General features: G+C 42.9%; 1 protein-coding gene across 2 annotated transcripts in view; it reads left to right on the forward strand.

The window, feature by feature from the left end:
* LOC139228682 (endophilin-A2-like) overlaps nucleotides 1-20910 on the forward strand; it is a 121876-nt gene that overhangs the window by 50444 nt on the left and 50522 nt on the right. For both annotated transcript variants that reach the window (XM_070859922.1, XM_070859923.1), the window contains exons 2-3: nucleotides 13534-13602; nucleotides 19901-19973. In XM_070859922.1, coding sequence (XP_070716023.1) covers nucleotides 13534-13602; nucleotides 19901-19973 — 142 coding nt within the window. The remainder of the gene's footprint in view (nucleotides 1-13533; nucleotides 13603-19900; nucleotides 19974-20910) is intronic.

Below are 20910 nucleotides of genomic sequence, written 5' to 3' on the forward strand. Positions count from 1 at the left end.
TACCATGTTTCAATCTTTGACTTCCACTGTCCGCTTGAAAGCACAATCTTGTTTGTCAGACGACTGTGGGTTTAAGGCCGACTCCATGACTTGAGCACGTAATGAAGGCAGTTACACATGTAGTACTGAGGGAGCGCTGCATTGTTGGAGATCTTAAAACAAGGTCCCTTCTGCCTGTTCAAGTGGACATAAAAAATCCCGTGGTGTTATATTGAGATGAGTGGGGAGTTCTCCAAGTCTCATGGGTAACATCCTCCTCAACCAATGCAATTAAGAGCAGATTGACTCGTGATCCATTGAATTTACTGCTTGTGGGATTTTGCTGTGCCTAATTGGCTGTCATCATTGCCAACATAACAGTGGCTACATTTCAAAAATGTTTAATTGCATTTGGAGCAGTTTCGAAATTGAAATCCTTTCAATGAAGGTCTAAGTTAAGAACAATGCAGCACATACTCTGCCATAGGCTTCAGTTCTCTTAATAAGAACATAAGAAATAGGAACAGGATTAGGGCATACGGCTGCTCCGCCGTTCAATAAGATCATGGCTGATCTGATCATGGACTCAGCTCCACTTCCCCGCCCGTTCCCCATAACCCCTTATCCCCTTATCGTTTAAGAAACTGTCTATTTCTGAAATTTATTCAATCCCAGCTTCCACAGCTTTCCAAGGAGGTGAATTCCACAGATTTCCAACCCTCAGAGAAGAAACTTCTCCTCATCTCTGTTTTAAATGGGCGGCCCCTTATTCTAAGATCATGCCCTCTAATTCTAGTCTCCCCCATCAGTGGAAGCATCCACCTTGGCAAGCCCCCTCATAATCTTATACATTTCGATAAGATCACCTCTGATTCTTCTGAATTCCAATGAGTAGAGGCCCAACCTACTCACCCTTTCCTCATAAGTCAACCCCCTCATCCCCGGAATCAACCTAGTGAACCTTCTCTGAACTGCCTCCAAAGCAAGTATATCCCTTCGTAAATATGGAAACCAAAACTGCATGCAGTATTCCAGGTGTGGCCTCGCCAATACCTTATAATACAGCTTGTAGCAAGTCTTCCCTGCTTTTATACTCCATCCGCTTTGCAATAAAGGCCAAGATACCATTGGCCATCCTGATCACTTGCTGTACCTGCATCCTATCCTTTTGTTTCATATGCACAAGTACCCCAAGGTCCCACTGTACTGCGGCACTTGACAATCTTTCTCCATTTAAATAATAATTTGCTCTTTGATTTTTTTTCTGCCAAAGTGCATGACCTCACACTTTCCGACATGATACTCCATCTGCCAAATTTTTGCCCACTCACTTAGCCTGTCTGTCCTTTTGCAGATTTTTTGTGTCCTCCTCACACATTGCTTTTCCTCCCATCTTTATATCGTCAGCAAACTTGGCTACGTTACACTCGGTCCCTTCTTCCAAGTCGTTAATATAGATTGTAAATAGTTGGGGTCCCTGCAGCACCCCACTAGTTACTGGTTGCCATTTATCCCGACTCTGTTCGTTAGTCAATCCTCTATGGTTAACTGCTTGTCTTAATTCTGGCCTTATTAAATGCAATTTTTAATATGTAGTGATTCACAACATTTTTAGTCTTGTGACCTATAGTGTGTTTTCTACCTGACAGTACCGCAACTCGTGATTTAAATTGGCTTGAGTGCCAATTTTACATGCAATTTTTCCATCTAGATATTGGTGATTTTCCCAGTAATTACGTGTTTGAGGTCCTTTTGACAAACATTGTAGGATCTACAGATAGTCAGTGTAACAATATTCCAGGATAGTCTTAAAGCAAATGCACTCAGCCCCTGTGCTAGTTTGGCTCAGTTGGTTGCACTCTCATCTTTAAGTCAGAAGTTTCTGGATCCAAGTCCTGCATTTACACAAGATAAGGGCTCATAGGGCTGGGGGGTAATATATTCGCACGGTTAGAGGATTGGTTAACAAACAGAAAACAGTAGGGATAGATGGGTCATTTTCAGGTTGGCAGGCTGTAATTAGTGGGGTACCCCAAGAATCATTGCTTGGGCCTCAGCTAGTTCCAATCTGTATTAATGATTTAGATGAAGGGACCGAGTGTAATGCATTCAAGTTGGCTGACGATGCAAAACTAGGGGGGAAAGTAAGCTGTGAGGGAGGACAAAGAACCTAAAAAGGGATATAGATGGGTTAAGTGAGTGGGCAGTAAGGTTACAGATGGAGTATAATGTGGGGAAAAAATGTGAGGTTATTCACTTTGTTAGGAAGAATGGAAAAACAGAATATTTTTTACATGGTGAGAAGCTATTAAATGTTGTTCAGAGGGGCATTGGAGTAGAAAGTAAAGAAGTCTTGCTACAATTGTACAGGGCTTTGGTCGACCGCACCTGGAGTGCTGCGCATAGTTTTGGTCTTGTCTGCGGAAGGAAATGCTCACCTTAGAGGCGATGCAACAAATGTTCACTCGATTAATTCCTGGGATGAGAGGATTGTCCTGATCCTATACTCTCGTTTATAAGAATGAGAGGTCATCTCCTTGAAACATAAAAGATTCTGAGGGGGATTGGCAGGGTAGATGGTGAGAGGCTGTTTCCCCTGGCTAAAGAGTCTGGAACCAGGGAACATATTCTCAGGATAAGGGGTTGGCCATTTAAGATTGAGATGAGGAGGAATTTCTTCACTCAGGGTTGTGAATCTTTGGAATTCTCTTTTCCCCAAAGGACTGTGGATGCTGAATTGTTCAATCGATTCAGTGCTGTGATACAGATTTTTGGACTCCAGGGGAATGAAGGCATGTTGAATTGAGGTTGAAAATTAGTCATGATCTTATTGAATGGCAGAGCAGACTTGAGGGGCCGTATGGCCTACTCCTGTTCTTAAATTTTAAGTTCATGTGTGTATAAATGCAAGTTCGTTCATTCTTGATGGGTCAAATAGCCTTTATTCATCCCTGAGTTGCCTTGTGACATAAATCGGAATGATGGACCCACTATGTCTGGAAAGCTCTGTGCAAATCTACAATATATCGATGTTCACTCCATCATTCTTGGAGTGATGGGAACAAACTTTGTGTACTGACAGTTGGTTGACATACTGCCCAAAGTTGCCATCAGCTGGAATGATCTAGTTCAGTGACCAGCCCAGTTAATTATGTCCTAAATCAAAGCAAAATGTCAGTTGTGTGCATGGAGGAAAATGATCAGTTTAGTATTTTAATGGTGGCTACTAGTGGGTTAATTAGTTTTCCAGCTGATATTCATCAGCGTATTGTTGATGCTGTGCAGTGTTGATTCGTGTCTTGCAGCAAACAGTGACAGTGCTCAAAAGCACAGTTTGTCTTGACTGAACAAACAATACTGATTTTGCAGGAAGTTACTGTGCAGTATGTTTGCTCTCCATATAATAATTTTCCTTTCCCATTTTCTGATAGGGGAGGCAAAATGCAAGAAACTTTACTATATACATTGTCTTGGTGCCTTTTTAAAAAAAAAAATGATCTTGCCTTTGTAAAAATGAACTTTATTTAAAAGTCTGGTGTAGCTCCGAGGCTCCCACTACGAATGTGATGCTATCGGCAATAACCTGTATATTGGGAAGCAAGTAAGTTGTCTTCGAACATGTTGCAATCAATTATAATTGGCTGTTGAAGCTTGATTAGAAAAAGTGTGCTTAGGAGATTGTGTGGTTTAAGCTGATTCATGCTCTTGTCTCTTTAGCAACCTGTCTTTCTCGGAGATACTTGCTGCCCTGTATATTTTCAACATTTTCTGTTTTAAATTTCCAGCGCACCTGTGTTCCTTTGCTCCGCTTCCCCGACCATATATTTGACCCTTTGTTGTAGAGTGCCTGATTGCCAAACAGCGCCAGTCACAACTTGCCGAGTAGCTGGCTGCTGTCTCCACATCTGCAGGCCACGAATGTCGTTGGCTGCAATAGAGTTCTACGAAGACTTGCTCGTATATTATTTTGTGTACTCATTTGTTCAAGAAATGAAAATAGGACGGTGCAGAGTGTGGAATGTACCGCACCTCTGGGTGTAAGTATCACCCAGGGGTTGAGTATTACAACCATGCTTAGACATGGGATGGGTTTAAAAACAAGATTTGAGAAATCATTCCTGGATAATTACCTGCTTTTGAAAATGGGTGTTATTCATACACCTTGAAAGATTGCTCTAATCCTGAATAAACTCAATCTCAAACTTTAGAGGATTATGATGTTTAATATGTTGTGTGATTATCTCTCAAACCAAAAAATATAGGAGGGCCCCAAAGGCTCTGTGCCTGGTAAGAAACAACCAGGAAGACCCATGTTTGATTCCTGCTTTATTCTTAGTTAATCAGTTTGTTTTAATACTGCGTTTACTGTATCCTAGTGCTGCAAGCTCTCAATGCACAAGTCTTCTGCAGCTGGTGAGTTCCCAAGAGTAGGGCCAAAGCAACTGAAGTGTCTGCCACCAATGATGGATTGAACTGGGGGAGTAGGATGTACATGCACAGCAACCCAGAGTCCGAGGACCAGAGAATTAAGGAGGTAACTTAACTCTAGGGAAGGTTACAGAGGTACCATATGGAGGGATTTGATCTTCATGAAGTACTGGTGGTTACAGGTCTGTCGCTAGTGACGGAAGCATCATCATCATCATCATAGGCAGTCCCTCGGAATCTAGGAGGGCTTGCTTCCACTCCCAAAGTGAGTTCTTTGATGACTGAACAGTCCAATACGAGAGCCACAGACCGTGTTACAGGTGGGACAGACATTCGTCGAGGGAGGGGGTCGGTGGGGCTGGTTTGCCGTGCGCTCCTTCCACTGCCTGCACTTGGTCTCTTCGTGCTCTTTGCGTTGAGACTCGAAGATCTTGACACCCTCCCGGATGTCCTTTCTCCACCTTGGGCAGTCTTTGGCCAGGGTCTCCCAGGTGACACTGGTGATGTCGCACTTTACCAGGGAGGCTTTGAGGGTGTCCTTTTAACATTTCCGCTGTCCTCCTTTGGCTCATTTACCATGAAGGAGCTCCGCATAAAGCATTTGCTTCGGGAGTCTCGTATCTGGCATGCAAACTATGTGGCCTGCCCAGCGAAGCTGATCGAGTGTGGTCAGTGCTTCAATACTGGGGATGTTAGCCTGGTCAAGGACACTGATGGCGGTGCGCCTGTCCTCCCAGGGGATTTGCAGGATCTTGCGGAGACATCGTTGGTCATATATCTCCAGCGACTTGAGGTGCCTTCTATACATGGTCCATGCCTCAGATCCATACAGGAGTTACTACAACCCTGTAGACCATGAGCTTGGTGGTAGATTTGAGGGCCTGGTCTTCAAACACCCTTTTCCTCAGACGGCCGAAGGCTGCACTGGCGGCGATGTTGAATCTCCGCATCAATGTCTGCCATTGTTGACGAGGCTCCCGAGATATGGGAAATGGTCCACGTTGTCCAGGGCCGCACCATGGATCTTGATGATTGGAGAGCAGTGCTGTGCGGCGATGACAGACTGATGGAGGACCTTTGTCTTACGGATGTTAAAGATAAGGCCCATGCTTTCATATGCCTCAGTGAATACATTGACTATATCCTGGAGTTCAGCCTCTGTGCGCAGACGCAGGCGTCGTCCGTATACTGCAGCTCAATGACAGAGGTTGGAGTGATCTTGGACCTGGCATGGAGGTGGCGTAGGTTAAACGGCTTCCCACTGGTTCTGTAGTTTAGTTCCATTCCAGCGGGGAGCTTGTTGATTGTGAGGTGGAGCATGGCAGCAAGGAAGATTGAGAAGAAGGTTGGAGCGATGACGCAGCCCTCTTTGACCCTGGTCCGGACATGGATTGCATCTGTAATGGATCCCTTGGTAAGGATCACAGCCTGCATGTCATCGTGAAGCAGGCGAAGGATGTTGACAAACCTTTTTGGGCATCCGAAACGGAGGAGGACGCTCCATAGACCCTCCATAGTTCTTCGATCTCCTGATCATTTTCATCAAACCAGTCCTGATGTTTTCTGGTTGAGTGACCAAGTGATAGAAGCAATTTGAAGGGATAAATTAAAGACACTTTGTTGCATTTAATGCTTCTGTAGTTAGGAGTCTGAATCCATGTGCTGCCTACTTGCTTTTTTAGGAGCATATGATTGTCAGGATAAGTGAGCTGGTTTAGCCATGCAAATATGGGGAAGCAGAGCACAGACATTTGACTTCCCATGACCAAAAATAAGTGGTAAATGTTAAGGGCCCAAATTTCCCCATGAGTTGCACCGTCTTTTTTGGTGCAACTTGATTTTTCTAGTGTATCTTTTTAGTTGCAAATATGGGCATTTAATTTGCATCAGTATAAGTGAGTTAGTTAGGTTTTTTGTTCGGTCAGCTTTTTCAAAAGGGGGTGTTCCCAGCCACTTACACCATTTATGCCAATTTGGCCTGAAAAAAATTGTACTAAACTTGGGGCAGTGTATGTGTCCACTTTGATCCGCACAGAAAGACCTTACTTACACCGAAGGAATTGGGGCAAGTAACTACATTTAAAGCACCACCAAGCACCAAACAAAGCACAAAAAGTAATAAGCAATTAATTAACAAATAAAATAGAAGGAATCCTGCCCCGAAAGCACCAAAATCAGTCAGTAAATAACACATAAAAAATAGAAGTCCTACCTTGGGGCACACAGCGGGCCCCTGATGAGGGAGCCCATTCGGCCAGGGCTAGGGACGGCGTGCTTCGGACCTCTCCCACACAGCCTGCAGTGCACGTTTGCAGAAACGGCCTGCCAGGCGCTATGCATATGTGCGCAGACTCTAGCGCGCGTGTGCAGAGGTCCTGGCACTGTTTTCAGCGCCGGGACCTGGCTCCACCCCCAATCCATTGGGCCACGCTGCGCCACGACCGAGGAGAGGCTGGGGAGCGGCTAGAATACAGATGTCTTTATTCGGTGCGCTTGGAGGCGGACAAAAGTGGCGCACCTCAGGTGAGGGCGCACCTCAGGTGAGGGCGCCAGAGAAACAGGTTAGGGAAAAGTACCTGAGGAGCATCACACCACTACCACAAATGTATCTCAATGTACTGATTATGTGTGATTTTATTTTTACTGTTGGTAAATAAGCCAAATATCTGTAACACCACTATATGAACGATCTGCCCTAGTTATCTTCAATTCTGGCTTTCCAGTTCCAAGAAGAGTTTTTGACTTGATTGGAGATTGTGAACTAAAATAAGAAATTAAATAGAATTGTGAACATAGTTTTTTATGGCACATTGTCAGTGGAAAGTGGATGGGTGAATATTTGGAGCGATCTCAATTGCATTAACTTATTTGGATCATACTGTCTCCTATAACTGTGTCTTGGCAATAATAGGCGGTGAGGACCAAGCCCATCATGAGTCACCTCGGCTACTTTTAGTGGTGGATTAATGCTTGGCTTGTCAAGCTGGCTTTATTTTTTTGAAGTGTTCTCTGACTAAATGGCCATATTGTGAACAGCTTTCAAATGAAGAACAAAACTGAGCACCCCAATTGGCTCAGTTGGTGAAGGCACTGCACATGGAACTGAGTCATACTGACCAGAAAGCTCCCAGCTTCCATCTTTAACCTACGATGATTTAGCTGATCTCATTGGTCAGTGCCCTTGGGTTGGGGAAGGGAGAAATCCGGCTAACTTCCTGTTCTCAATTTGATGTCCAGTGGTTTCAGCTGGATGTCAGGATTCACTGAGGCTCCCGACAGTGGTATAGCCTGTTGATACTCATTGTCTTTATTGGCATGAAGAATGGCTACTTGAGTCAAGGTACTGAAGTGGGTGATGCCCATGGATCCATACTTTACATGAGTTAACAGCCTTAAACTGAAATGGGGGGAAACATGAGTGATTCTTTTATTAAAAGAATATGACTACTTTTTTATATTTTAGCATTTCTCATTCTGTAATGTGCAATTTTGCTGTTTTAGTGAGACTCTAATACTAAGTTTGAGGTTGTCAGCTTTTGTGTCTTGTCTCTCTTTTCTCTTCCGCCCCCCCCGCCCCCCCACCCCCAATCCCTCCTCATGGTAGGAAATATAATCGTGGTGTTTTTCTAATGAATTCTATGCTGTTTTATTGATCACGTTATGATTCAGGCTAATAAATTGAGTGTAGACTGAGAAATCAATGTTTCTAGCAGTGATGACTCCAACATTTGAGAAATGTGATGTGCTGTGGTTGGATTTATTCCAACAGGAATATTTTTCACTTGAATTCATCTATCTGTTTTATAAAATATGACTTTAGAGCAGTATGTTGAAGTTCCGAGCTTTGTTTGGCCAAATATGTGTCCCTCCGTGTTGTAATCTGAAATATGCTGGTCCATATGCCATTGTGCTGCATTGAGTGGTGCCATCAACCACTTGGAAATTGGAACTAATTCGGCCACTTTTCTGCAGTTGTGTTGCTACCCCAACCGTGGTTGCAATTTATTTTCAACAAAAAGGCCCGAAGATTTTTATTTCTGTGATTGAAAGCTCTGTGGCCCACACAGGTCGTGAGTCTAATTGCAATCTGTGTTGACCTTGCTGATCTCAGCCAGGGAAGCAGTTGGAGCGCTGCAGTGCTTTGAGGTAAGCAGTGAAGTAATCCGAGAGAGTTTGTACCCCATTTCACTGGGAAGTATGTGTATGTCATGTGAGGGTGCAATTGTGCTTGGCTGTATTGTTGAATAGTCTACCAACATTCACTCAACATATGAGGAATGCTCCTTGGGAAATGTGTTAATTGACAAATGACCTTCAACATAGATAAATGTGAGGCAATAAATGTTGGTAGAAGAATAAGGAGGCTACATACTCCTTGGAAAATAAGTGTCTAAATAGGGTAGAGGGATCTGGGGGTACAGGTACATAGATCATTAAAAGTAGTGATGCAGATTAATAAGGGCATAAAAGAGCAAACAAAGCACTGGGGTTCATTTCAAGAGGGATAGCCTTGAAAAGCAGAGAAGTTATGGTAAACTTGGTATACAACCTTGGTTAGACCACATTTGGAGTACTGTGAACAGTTCTGGTCTCCATATTATGAAAAGGATATGTAGAGGCATTGGAGAAGGTGCAAAAAAATTTTTACTTGAATGATAGCAGAACTGAGGTTAGGCCCATCAGCAAAGTTTGAACAGGCTGGGGCTCTTTTCTCTAGAAAAAAGACTGAGCAGAGGTCTTCTAGATTATGAAAGCTTGATGGGGTAGATGTGGACAAGATGTTTCCACTTGTGGGTGAGACCAGAACTAGGGGGGCATAAATATGATCGTCACTAATAAATCCAATAACGAATTCAGGAGAAACTTCTTAACCCAGAGGGTGGTTAGAATGTGGAGCCCGCTACCACAGGGAGTGATTGAGGCGAATAGCATAGATGCATTCAAGGGGAAGCTAAATAAGCACTTGAAGGAGAAAGGAATAGAAGGATATGTTATTGAGGTTAGATGAAGAGGGCATAAAGTTACTGTAGGGTAGTGTTTTTCAAATCTGGTTGTGTGGGACCCCCCCTACAACTATTGATCTATCTCCTTGGGATGCCCGATTTTAAATTTCTGAATGGCAGAGCAAAACAGCCATTCTTGCGGGGAAAAGTTATTTTAACTAATAGTAAATCAAGAAGTATAGAATTCAGAATTTTCCAGATACTGTGCTTACAGGACAATGTACATCTGGCACCAGAGAGAAACACATCTGATTTGCTGGACTCCTTGGATCTCTCTGCAGGTCCGAGTTAGAAGGAATTTACAAGATGATCAAATCTTTGAAACATAGTCTATCTCCATACCACTGGAAGCATGGTTCATCAGTGTTCAAATTTATTTTCTGTTAAGCTGAGCTCTACTAGATTCTGTAATCAACCTATGAACTTTCAGAAGCCATTCGACAGAGTCCTTAAGAAACTTTGCTAAAATTGAAGCTCATCAAACTGAAGCCAAGTTATTGACCAGCTTAGGAAAGTGTCTGAGTGGTAGGAGTCGGAGAGTAGGGATAATGGATCGGATGTCTATTGGTGTCCCACATGCATCTGTGTTGGGCCTTCAAGTATGATGATGATGATGATTCGCCGTATTTCTTAACTACTTAGATGATGGGATAGAGCCACACATCCAAGTTTGCCGATGACCCAAAGATAGGTGGCATTGTAAGCAGTGCAGATGGAAGCATAAAATTATAAAGCTATTAATTGATTAAGTGGATGGAGAAAACTGGCAAATGGATTTCAATATAGTCAAATGTAAGGTCATCTACTTTTGACCTGAACAAGATAGAACAGGGAATTTTCTAAATGGTGAAAAGCTAGAAACAGTAGAGGTCCAAAGAGACTTATGGGTCCATGTAAACAGTTTAACATTTCATGGACTGGTACAGAAAATAATCAAAGAGGCTAATGGAATGCTGGCCTTTATATCTAGAGGAGTAGAATACAAGGAGGTAGAAGTTATGTTACAGTTGTACAAAGCCCTGGTTAGACCACATCTGGAGTACTGTGTTTAGTTCTGGGCACCACATCTTAGGAAGGATAAATCGGCCTCAGAGAGTGCAGCGCAGATTTATCACGATACAGGGACTTCAAGGGTTAAATTACGAGGAGAGATTACACAAAGAAATGTTGTATTCCTGGAATTTAGAAGGTGAAGGGTGATTTGATCAAAGTTTTCAGGATATGAAGAGAAACTGATAGGGTAGATAGAAATAAACTATTTCCGCTGGCTGGGGAGTCGAGGACTAGGGGCAAAGCATAAAAGTTAGAGCCAGGACTTTCAGGAGTGAAGTTAGAAACATGCAAAGGGTGGTAGAAGTTTGGAACTTTGTTTTTAAATTTGGGCATGATCAGATGGTTTAGCGATTGTGACAATAAATATTGACTACAGTAAATATGACCAATGCTGTGGGCTATCTGTATATCCACTCAGAATCCACTGTTCTACAAAAATAGAGGTCTTGTTAACAAGTGTTATGGGGAATGTGTTATAAGAACTGGTGTGACACACAAGAATATGGGTGACTTTTAATTAATGCCAGTCGATCGCTTCAGGGTACGGATGGGAGTCGTGGTGTGCAGTTGCCCCATGGTGCAGGCTTAATGGACCAGCTGGTCATTTCCTGTCTTTTTTGTATACAGGGGAGTTTTAAAAAATGTGTTCATGGGATGGAGGCGTCGCAGGCAAAGCCAGCATTTATTGCCCATCCCTAATTTCTCGAAGGTGGTGGTGAACCCCTGTAGTCTGTGTGGTGACTTTTGTTGTGGTTTGGTACAAAGTGGCTTGTTCGACCATTTCAGAGGACATTTAAGAGTCAATCACATTGCTGTGGGTGAAGTCACATGTAGGTCAGACCAGGTAAGAATGATCGATTTCCTTCGCTAAAGGACGTTAGTGACCAGATGAGTTTTTACATCAATTCGTTATTGATTGTAGCTTTTTATTCCAGATTTGTTAATTAACTGAATTTAAATTCCCCAGCTGCGGTGGTGGGATTTGAATTCGTGTGTCCGGATCTCTGGATTACTCGTCCAGTACCATAACCACTATGCTATCATAGCCAGGTATAGTCTTCAAATGAAACAGGATTAAAGGTTGGGGGGGTGGGGGGGGGTGGAAGGAAGAAAAAAAAAGTGTGCATCCCAATCCAAATAGAAGTATTTCAGACCCCATTTTAAAGTAATTAATTCTGTCATTACTTTTATATTTTAATTTTTATGTCAATAATTCCAGTGTCCACATTTCTGATGGAAGCTACCAAATATAAACTTGTTGCCCTGTAGTCCACCCTTGCACCAAAGGTGGAGTTATAGCTCCTGCATTGGTGGAGGATGTCATTACAGGATGACCAGTGTACATGGGCACCATTATAAATGTGGGCATCAGAATTTATAGTGGAAAAAATTGTCGAGCGTCATGTGGATCTATAATTTTTTATATATTACAGATTGGTCTCTGTCCATCTGTCTGCACCTCTTATCATGTAAGCATCATACTTGTGTTGTACTTGGCAAAAGCTAATTATATATAGCTTAGTTTCTTGAACGATAAGGGGTTAAGGAGTTATGGGGAGCGGGCGGGGAAGTGGAGCTGAGTCCAAGATCCGATCAGCCATGATATTGAATGGCGGAGCAGGCTCGAGGGGCCGTATGGCCTACTCCTGTTCTTAAAGAAAGAAAGACCTGCATTTATAGTGCTTTTCACAACCACTGGACGTCTCGAAGCGCTTTACAGCCAATGAAATACCTTTTTGGAATGTAGTTACTGTTTTATTTATTCTTAGTCATTTGGAAAGTACAGGAACACTCTCCAAGAAAGGAAAGCATTCGAATTGCAATGTCTACAGCTCTTTAATTGATCAAATTCAGCCTGGGTTCTAATCTCCTGTGTGAATTGCAGTTCATCTTTAAATCAACTCACCCAGTGTTGACTGAACATTTGGAATTTATAACCTTCATGGGGAACATTCTCATTTTAATAGAAAAATAATACATGTGCATTACCAGATGCAATGCTTCTCCCCTTATAAAATATTGCAGCATCCTGCTTGCCATGAGCAATTCCACAGGAGATCCACTAATACCTGCTAAAATAAGGTTTACCAGTGTGTGCTGAACCTAGGCCATCTTAAAAGTTCTGGATGCTTCTCAGCTGCCACCTGAACCAGCATATTCCAATCTTCAAAATTCAAGCAACAATTAAACTGCAAGTGATCTTGAGCTCTGTCCCTTTAATTCACCTCAGCAGAACAATCTATTACATGGTATAACGCAAAATGCTATTTATCATAAGCATCGCCACAGGACATCTGCCAATGTTATCTAATAGGATTTCTTAAGGCCCTCACCAAGGAATGAGTGGTTGAAATGCAGCCAACTGATGGTGCATGTATAATTTGTAGCAGTGAGTTTTAAATTACTCTGTCACTAGGTTATACACAAGATTCTCTTCAATAATTCAGTTACTACTTAAAATTTAGATAAAAGTCAGCAAAGCTTTCACTTTGTTTTGACCAAAAAATTATATAAATATTTTCAGTTGGGTCTGATTGCACATCATGTAAGATGGCTGCCATGTAATTTCAATGAAAAGCAATGACGAGCCAGTGAGATATTTACTGAGCCTCATTGTTTCCCCCTGCCCCCCCCCACCCCTTGTAAGCACTTGTGAAAGTTTTGCTATCTGAACTAGAATTGTGGAAAAATATCTGGCGGTACAATTGTAGATTTTTCCCTTCCAAACTTGGATTGTGCCTACAAGAAGTATTTTGAGTGGTACAACACATCTGTCAACAGTGGTGGGAGCAGGTTGAGGTGATGGTGTCACAAGAGTATCACCCAGCTCGAAAGCATATTTGGGTTTTTTTCTATAAATTCTAGGTACCAATACTCTAAACTTAGCTGGGTGTCGGCACTCAACTTGAGACAACTGTTGGACTACATAAAAATTGTGTGCCCCATCTAATTGTTGTAAGGCTTCTGATGTATTTTTATGTTGGGAAAGATGATGGCATGGCATAGGGTCCTGTAAGAACTAGTGCAATTTCTTATTTTGGATGTTATGATTTTGTTTTGTTCTCCCTAGCTTGTCAGCGAAAAGGTGGGTGGTGCAGAAGGAACCAAGCTTGATGAAGACTTCAAAGAGATGGAGCGGGTAGGTGAATTAATGGATTTCCTTCAAACGATACATGACACGACAAAAAGCAATGGTGCCCAGAATACGGCGGAGGGACCATTGGTAACCTGCCCCTCTCCGATCATGGATTTTTTGTCCCATGTATATCTGGGCTTGTACAGCTATGGGATGTTGGCCTGATTTAGGATCCAGTGCTGTAGCCTCTCTTCTCAAACAAAAGGAAGAAAACACATGCTGTCTGGAGGCATAGTTTGCCCCCACTGCAGCAAACCAAAGTATCTTAAATTAAACTATTGGGTTTTATAGTTTTTTTTCATCTTCCTGTGGGGAAGTGACTGGCCTCCACAATTTGCACAGCTTCATGATTGAATTCAGGAGCTCATTGTGCAGAGGAATCCAAGATGTTTTATTCTATGATGCAGAATGCTGCAGTACTTCTGAAGATGGCCCTTGAGCAAGACATTAGTCAGGATTGCAGCCACTGATACAATGTTTTCAAATAACACTCTGTACTAGCTAGTTTTGTCATTTGACCTGTTTTACCAGGAATGCAACAGTATTTTGTTGCTTTTGTAATATGTGCTGATCTAGCTTTAACATTCACTAACTCTGGTTTACAATTCTGATGGGAGTCTTGTTGGATACGTTGTGGAACAAATAGGAAATTGCATCAGTTGTTCTTGCTCCAGAGACTTACTTGGCTCTCCTGTATAATCTGAGGTCAGTCATAAATCACTTAGCTTTGGCGAATATGCTGCACATTACCACAAAACCAGGATACATTAAGTCACAGATTGTAGGTTAGATCATTTACAACAATCTAATACATTTTTACTAAGACATCAGTGTGCTCTTGGCACCTAAGCTCCATGGGGAAATGTCAGTCATACCATTTTGCCTCCCACTGCTCAAGTCCAGGGCTGCTGAGGCCAATTGTAGAATCATTCTGGTATCTCGGCTGCGCTCCTCTAAATATGAACAGGCCAGCAGTTAAACTTGAGATCTTCCTGGTCTATATTACTTGTATGTGAAGATTAACCACTTAGGTGAGGTACTACTGAGTTAGTTACCTTGTATGACCGTACCCCAGCACAGCCAGCACATTAAGGAAAGTAGTTTGGCTGCAATGTTTGAAGGGTTGACACTAGCGTGTACTGTATTTTATACTGTAATCAATCCATTAGTGATGCAAATCTCTTCAGCGATTTTTTGCTATGAGCATCCCCCCTCAGATCAGTAATGAATCACTGGCAACAGTAAAGTACTATCTTATCAAATGTGCAAACTAACGCTGAGTATCCAGTATCAAAACCCCACAATGATAGTACAGTCTTAATCTCTGATTATTGAAAATGGTTTTTTATGCTTGTTCCTCATCGCATGGAAAGAACTTGCAACCCTGCGCACGTGCACACATGTTCTAAATTTACTGTTTAAAATGATCTGCACTTGTGCTCCTTTCTCCTACTATCGGGGTTTAGTTTGACGTAGTGTTTCGGATTGACCTTTTCTATACTGTTATGTTCTATACATCTGAGGTACCCTTCTTTCATCATCAACAAAACCTTGCATTTTTAATGTAGAAAAAACATTCCAAGGTGCTTCAGAGGTGTAAGAAAACAAATGAATGGAAAGCCAAAGAAGAGGATATTAGAGCGGTGACAAAGTTTGGTCAAAGAGGTGGGTTTTAAGGAAGGTCTTAACAAAGGAGATAAAGGTGGAGGTGGAAAAACTTACGGTGGGAATTCCAGTGCGTGGATCCTAGGTGGCTGAAAGGGGGGGTGCTATCAAGCGGCACTTACTCGCCAATGACCTGCTCACCAATGCCCAGTTTGGGTTCCGCCAGGACCACTCAGCTCCAGACCTCATTACAGCCTTGGTCCAAACATGGGCAATAGAGCTGAATTCCAGAGGAGAGATGAGAGTGACTGCCCTTGACATCAAGGCAGCATTTGACCAAGTGTGGCATCAAGGAGCCCCATCCAGTAAAACTAAAGTCAATGCAAATCGGGGACAATTCTCCACTGGCTGGAGTCATACCTAGCACAAAGGAAGATGGTTGCGATAGTTGAAGGTCAATCATCACAGCCCCAGGACATCACTGCAGGAGTTCCTCCGGGCAATGTCCTCGGCCCAAGCATCTTCAGCTGCTTCATCAATGACCTTTGAGGCACTGGAAAGCTCATGTAAAACAATGAGGTGATGGGTTTGGGGTAACTTGTGTTTTAGCAGCAGAGTTTTGGATGATCTGAAGTGTGTCGAGGGTGGAGGATGGGAAGCCAGCCAGAGGAGCATTGCCATAGTCCAGTCTGGAAGTAACACATGCATGGATGAGGTATTTCAGCACCGGAGGGGCTAGGCTGGGCAGAGGTGGGTGATTATTGGAGGTGGAAGCAGGTGGTCTTTGTGATAGAATATGGGTGGCGTCAGGAGCTAAGCCAGGGGTCCAGTGGGACAAGGAGGTTCTTAACTATCTATCTGGATAGTGATGGGAAAAGGGGATGGAAGTGAAATTTTGTTTGGAGCCGCCTTAATTTTTTTGGCTGGAGGAAACTACAGCTCATCTGAGATTGGATATCTGACTAGCAGTCTGACAACAGAGGCAGTGCAGGGATTGGGACAGCTCGTGGAGAGAAAGAGCTGATGTCAGCGCACATGTGGAAGCAGACCCCCTGACTGGATGATGTCACCACAGGGCAGCACGTAGAAGAGGAAGAGAAGGTGGCAAAGGATAGATCCTTGGGGGACTCTGGAGGTAATGTTGCAGGGATGAGAAGATCTGCCATTGCAGGAGATGCAATGGCTATGTTTGGATAGGTAAGAGTGGAACCAAGGGCAGTTACATTGAGCTGGACAAAGGAGGAGAGGTGTTAGAGGAAGGTGGTGTGCTCGACCATGTCAAAGGCTGCATGAAGTATACCAGGACTTTGAAATTATACTGTATGAAGATTAGCATAGATACACTTGCATGTTTGTATTCAATTCCAAAAACTGCTATTTTCACGGAAGTGTTAATCTGTTCAAAGTAAGCAGGCTGACACATTAATTACATGAGTATACAAAATGTTTAGAGATGCTAATCCTCCCACAGTGTGATTTCAATGCAGCCGTTGACCTCTGTCGCCTTGGATGGAAAAACTTATTCAAAACACCAGCATCTAAACGCAGTTAATGTCCCTCACTACCTTTAGTCTTCCTCCATCTCGGATGCTCCATCACCACACCATTTTCTAAGGACAGACCTTCATTTGTCCCTCCTCCAACATTGTTGTCTTCTCTTGATCCTAAAGTATCCTTCAATTTCCCCTCCCCACAAGGAGAAACCCCGCCCTTTCTACTCCAAACTGAAGATTTTGAAAGTTCTCGCTTAGTGTCACCTAATCATTAATTTATCTCATCTACTTTTTAATCTCATCTACTTTTTTCAACCTTTGTAGTGCTTTGCACTGCGGGCTTTGGTCCTTTGTCCAGGTATCTCAAAAGGGTCCAACTCTGTCTGCAGAGTGCTGAGACAACCTTGCTCCAGAAAGGGTTCATCTTTGACCAGTGCAAAGAAGATGGAACATCGGGTCCTCTTATTTCCCCCACAGCCTCGGTTTGCTACAATTTGATTTTGGACTGAATTGTCTGGTTCATGCTTAGGCATTCCAGAGTTCTTTTCTCATTGGATGAATGTCTTTTTAAAAAAAAAATCACTTCTCAAGTTCCCGATCTGCAAAGTAAGTCGTGGAACTCAAGCTGCGATGCTGCTCCAGTCAGTCTCTGACTTGCTAAAATGTGGCAGCTTACCAAAGCCCAGCAGCTTCCCTTAAAATCCACATCTGGTTTCCGTAATGAGTTCAACATTGCATGTGCAGTCAGGAGGGTTTTAATCGAACCTGAGGACTTGAAGTTTGCGATGTGATGGAAAGGCAGATTGAGTGAACTGCAGAAAACAGGTATAACAGGTTTACTGGGGAAAGAATTACATTTGTTGCCATCTGCTGGATGTTAAAAAGCAAAACACTTCATTCCTTATGGAAAAGTGTCTAACGAAGTGCAGCCAGCTTCTGTATGTGTACTTAAGAGTGACACATTTGACACATATCTTGGACTGGGTAATAGTCTGCAGCAAATAGTCTTTAAAACCAGGCTGTTGAACAATAATTGTTCTCAACACTAGCACCAGTTATTTCAAATATCCCTTCTAAATATGAATGACTCAATAACTTAACGTGCAACAGCTACCAAGCAACAGTGCTTTAACAGAATGAGAAACTAGTACAATACTCAACGCTCACATTCACTTACCAGCAACCATTGCACTTGACTCTAAGCCATTATTTCACCTAAACTTATTTTTCCTATTCTACCCCCATCACTCCTGAAGGAACACAACTTTCCTGAGGTGTAGTTCTGTGATTACTGCAGCTTTCCAGCAATTTGCACAAGTGGTCATTCTTCATGAGAGTCCAGACATTGTGTCGGTGGGCAATTTCTGGGGATATCACGATCCTTGCCAATTCCATCCTCCTCATTGGCCATTGTCCCAGGTTCAACCAGACTGCTCGCAATCTCGGACTCCTATTCGGTATAGAGCTGAGCTTCTAATCCCATATCCTCTCCATCACAAAAAATGCCGACTCAACTTCCGTAACATTACCTGCCATGCCCTTTCCTCCACTTGTCTGCTGCTGAATCTCCAGCCTCAACTATTACTGTGCTCTCTTGGCAGGCCTCCTTTCTTCACCTCATCCAAAACTCTCCTGCCCATATCTTGTACTATTTGCCATCACTCCTGTCCTTGGTGACCAACTTTGGCTACTAGTGCTCCACCGCCTCATTTAAAATCCTCATCCTCATTTTCAAATCCCTTCATGGTCTTGTCACTTCCTATCTCTGTAACCTTCCCAGTGCTGTGTGTTCCTCCAACTCCGTGCCCTTCTGCATCCTTACCCTTCTTTCAGCTGTCTCGACTTCATGCTCTGGAAATCCCTCCCTAAACTCCTCCACCTCTCTCCTTTAAGACTCTCCTTAAAATCCACCCACTTCTTTGGCCAAACATTTGGTCACCCATTCTAATATCTTTCAATTTCTGTTTGCTTGATATGCCTTTGCACATCATGTTGGGACATCTTTCTATGTGAGACACTATTGTTGCTGAGACCAGTCCTGTCCTTGCCGTGCACCCACTCTTGTGCACTTTCCAGCAGGGGTCAGAAGATAGTGATTGGGGTGGAAAACCAAACTGATTTCCCAGATTCTCTGGCTAACCGCGGCCTACTAAGGCTAATTGTAGCATCTCCGATACTGCACCAGCTGATACCAAAAAACTGACCACAGGCCAGTAATAGAACTTGAGATCTTCTAGTCTGCATAGCTTATTGTAAAACTACACTTAAACACTGATGCCAATTCATGAATGTCAGTAACTCTGTCCTTTTTATTTAACGGCATCTTTTCTTCTTCAATTCAATAGATTTCAAACCCCTCGATCTTTCAAACACTTTGGGTACTTCCCAGCAGCACTTGCAGGAGCAGGGGACCAGAACAGCTGGTAGATATTATGTGGTTCAAGGGAACCGAATTGCAAATTAAAAGATTAATGGAAATTATCTACTCTCTTATGCAGTGGCACCTTCAGACCTATCATTGTGTACACTCCTGCTCCATTTCTGATCCTTTCAAATTCCATTCAAGCAGTTCGTGGGTGGGGTGTTGCACCTAGTGCGTAAAAGTCACCCCATCAGACTTTAGCCAAATACCACAATACTTGGTATAAAGTGGGTTTTGATGGTGAGTCATTGAACATAGAAGTTGATTCCACATATGATGGTGCCAGATAACTTTGATGCTGTTCAACACAGAAATGTGTAGTAACTGGCCTTGGTAGAACTTTCAGATTGTCCCATCAATTCTGTCTAAAATAAAGGGAATTAAGGGTTATGGGGAGCGGGCGGGTAAGTGGAGCTGAGTCCACGGCCAGATCAGCCATGATCTTTTTGAATGGCGGAGCAGGCTCAAGGGGCTAGATGGCCTACTCCTGTTCCTAATTCTTATGTTCATTGTTTGCTACCCTCCCAGAAGTAAGAGTTAAGAATCACTTTTCTTCATCGCTCTGGAAGACTAAGTGAGGCATTGGGCAAGTAAGCTCAACGGGGGAGGCCTTTTGTGCACGTGCATGAAGTCGATGCCACAGGTGCGCTGTATGATGTGCATGTTCTAGTTTACAGTTCAGTGACAGATTATTAGTATGATGATTCTTTTGTTGGGGCTTCTTGTTGCTGTAATACACAGTGAAATAGTTATTGGTAATCATTCTGTTGCTTGGCTTTAGAAAGTGGATATTACCAGCAAAGCTGTGGCTGATGTCCTGACCAAAACCACAGAGTACCTGCAACCGAATCCAGGTAAGAACTTGCTGAAATGTTGAGACGTAAATGGTATATAGTGTTGTTAACCAGGCACTTCTAGTGTTTTTTTTTTCAGTCTTATCCTTATCAAAATGGAATTTATTTTTAAAAAAAAAATGTTTTGGGGCAGGGTGTAACACCAAAACCTGGGAGCATGGGGAGGGAAGTTGATCCCTCCTCTGCTGACTCCTGGCCTCCTCCACAGTACTGTGGATTGGTGCCTAACCGAGATAGAGTGCTTCCCTGCAGGAAGAGATTGAATGCCTGAGTGGGGAATCCCTAGGCCACATTTGTGTGCGCATATGCAGAAACCACTGTTCTTCCAAAGCTGTAAATACACCATGCTATATACTCTTCCTCCTCCCTTTATTCTCACTGTGTTGAAATCCAGAGTATGGCGCTGACCACTACTCTTAACTCATCCTACCTCAGAACCTCAAAACTGTGGACTTCTCGCCTCCCTCAGTCTTGTCTTGATGACTGCATGTTTTTAACTTCCAAACTTGATGCCATCTAATTACCACAGTTTGATTACCTTGTCTTCTCTTGTACTCTTTTCAGCCTTGGCTTCCTACACTATGGATTTTAGCCTTTCACATAACTTCTTGCTTATTATTGCTCTTCTTGAATCCCTGTTATATTCAGTGAGAGCGACCACCAATGGACACCTCATGTTGTTCAGGGATGTTGAAGTCAATTTAGTCCTTTTTATAGCGACTAAACTAAATACGGCTGTAAATGCTGGCTGCACTCATTCACCAAAATTGTCTTTTTCACTGCAATTTCTCATGTCTGAGAAAAATATTTTAGTGGTACAGCCTCAAACAATTTTTAAAATGGTCAATACCTATACAAGTGTTGGAATTCAAGTGATCGCTTATAGCTGTCAATTGGCTGCATAGATTCTGGAGTCTCTAATTGGAACGGAGTAAAC

The sequence above is a fragment of the Pristiophorus japonicus genome, chromosome 18 (genome assembly GCF_044704955.1).
Source record: "Pristiophorus japonicus isolate sPriJap1 chromosome 18, sPriJap1.hap1, whole genome shotgun sequence".
In the NCBI taxonomy this organism is placed as follows: Eukaryota; Metazoa; Chordata; class Chondrichthyes; family Pristiophoridae; genus Pristiophorus; species Pristiophorus japonicus.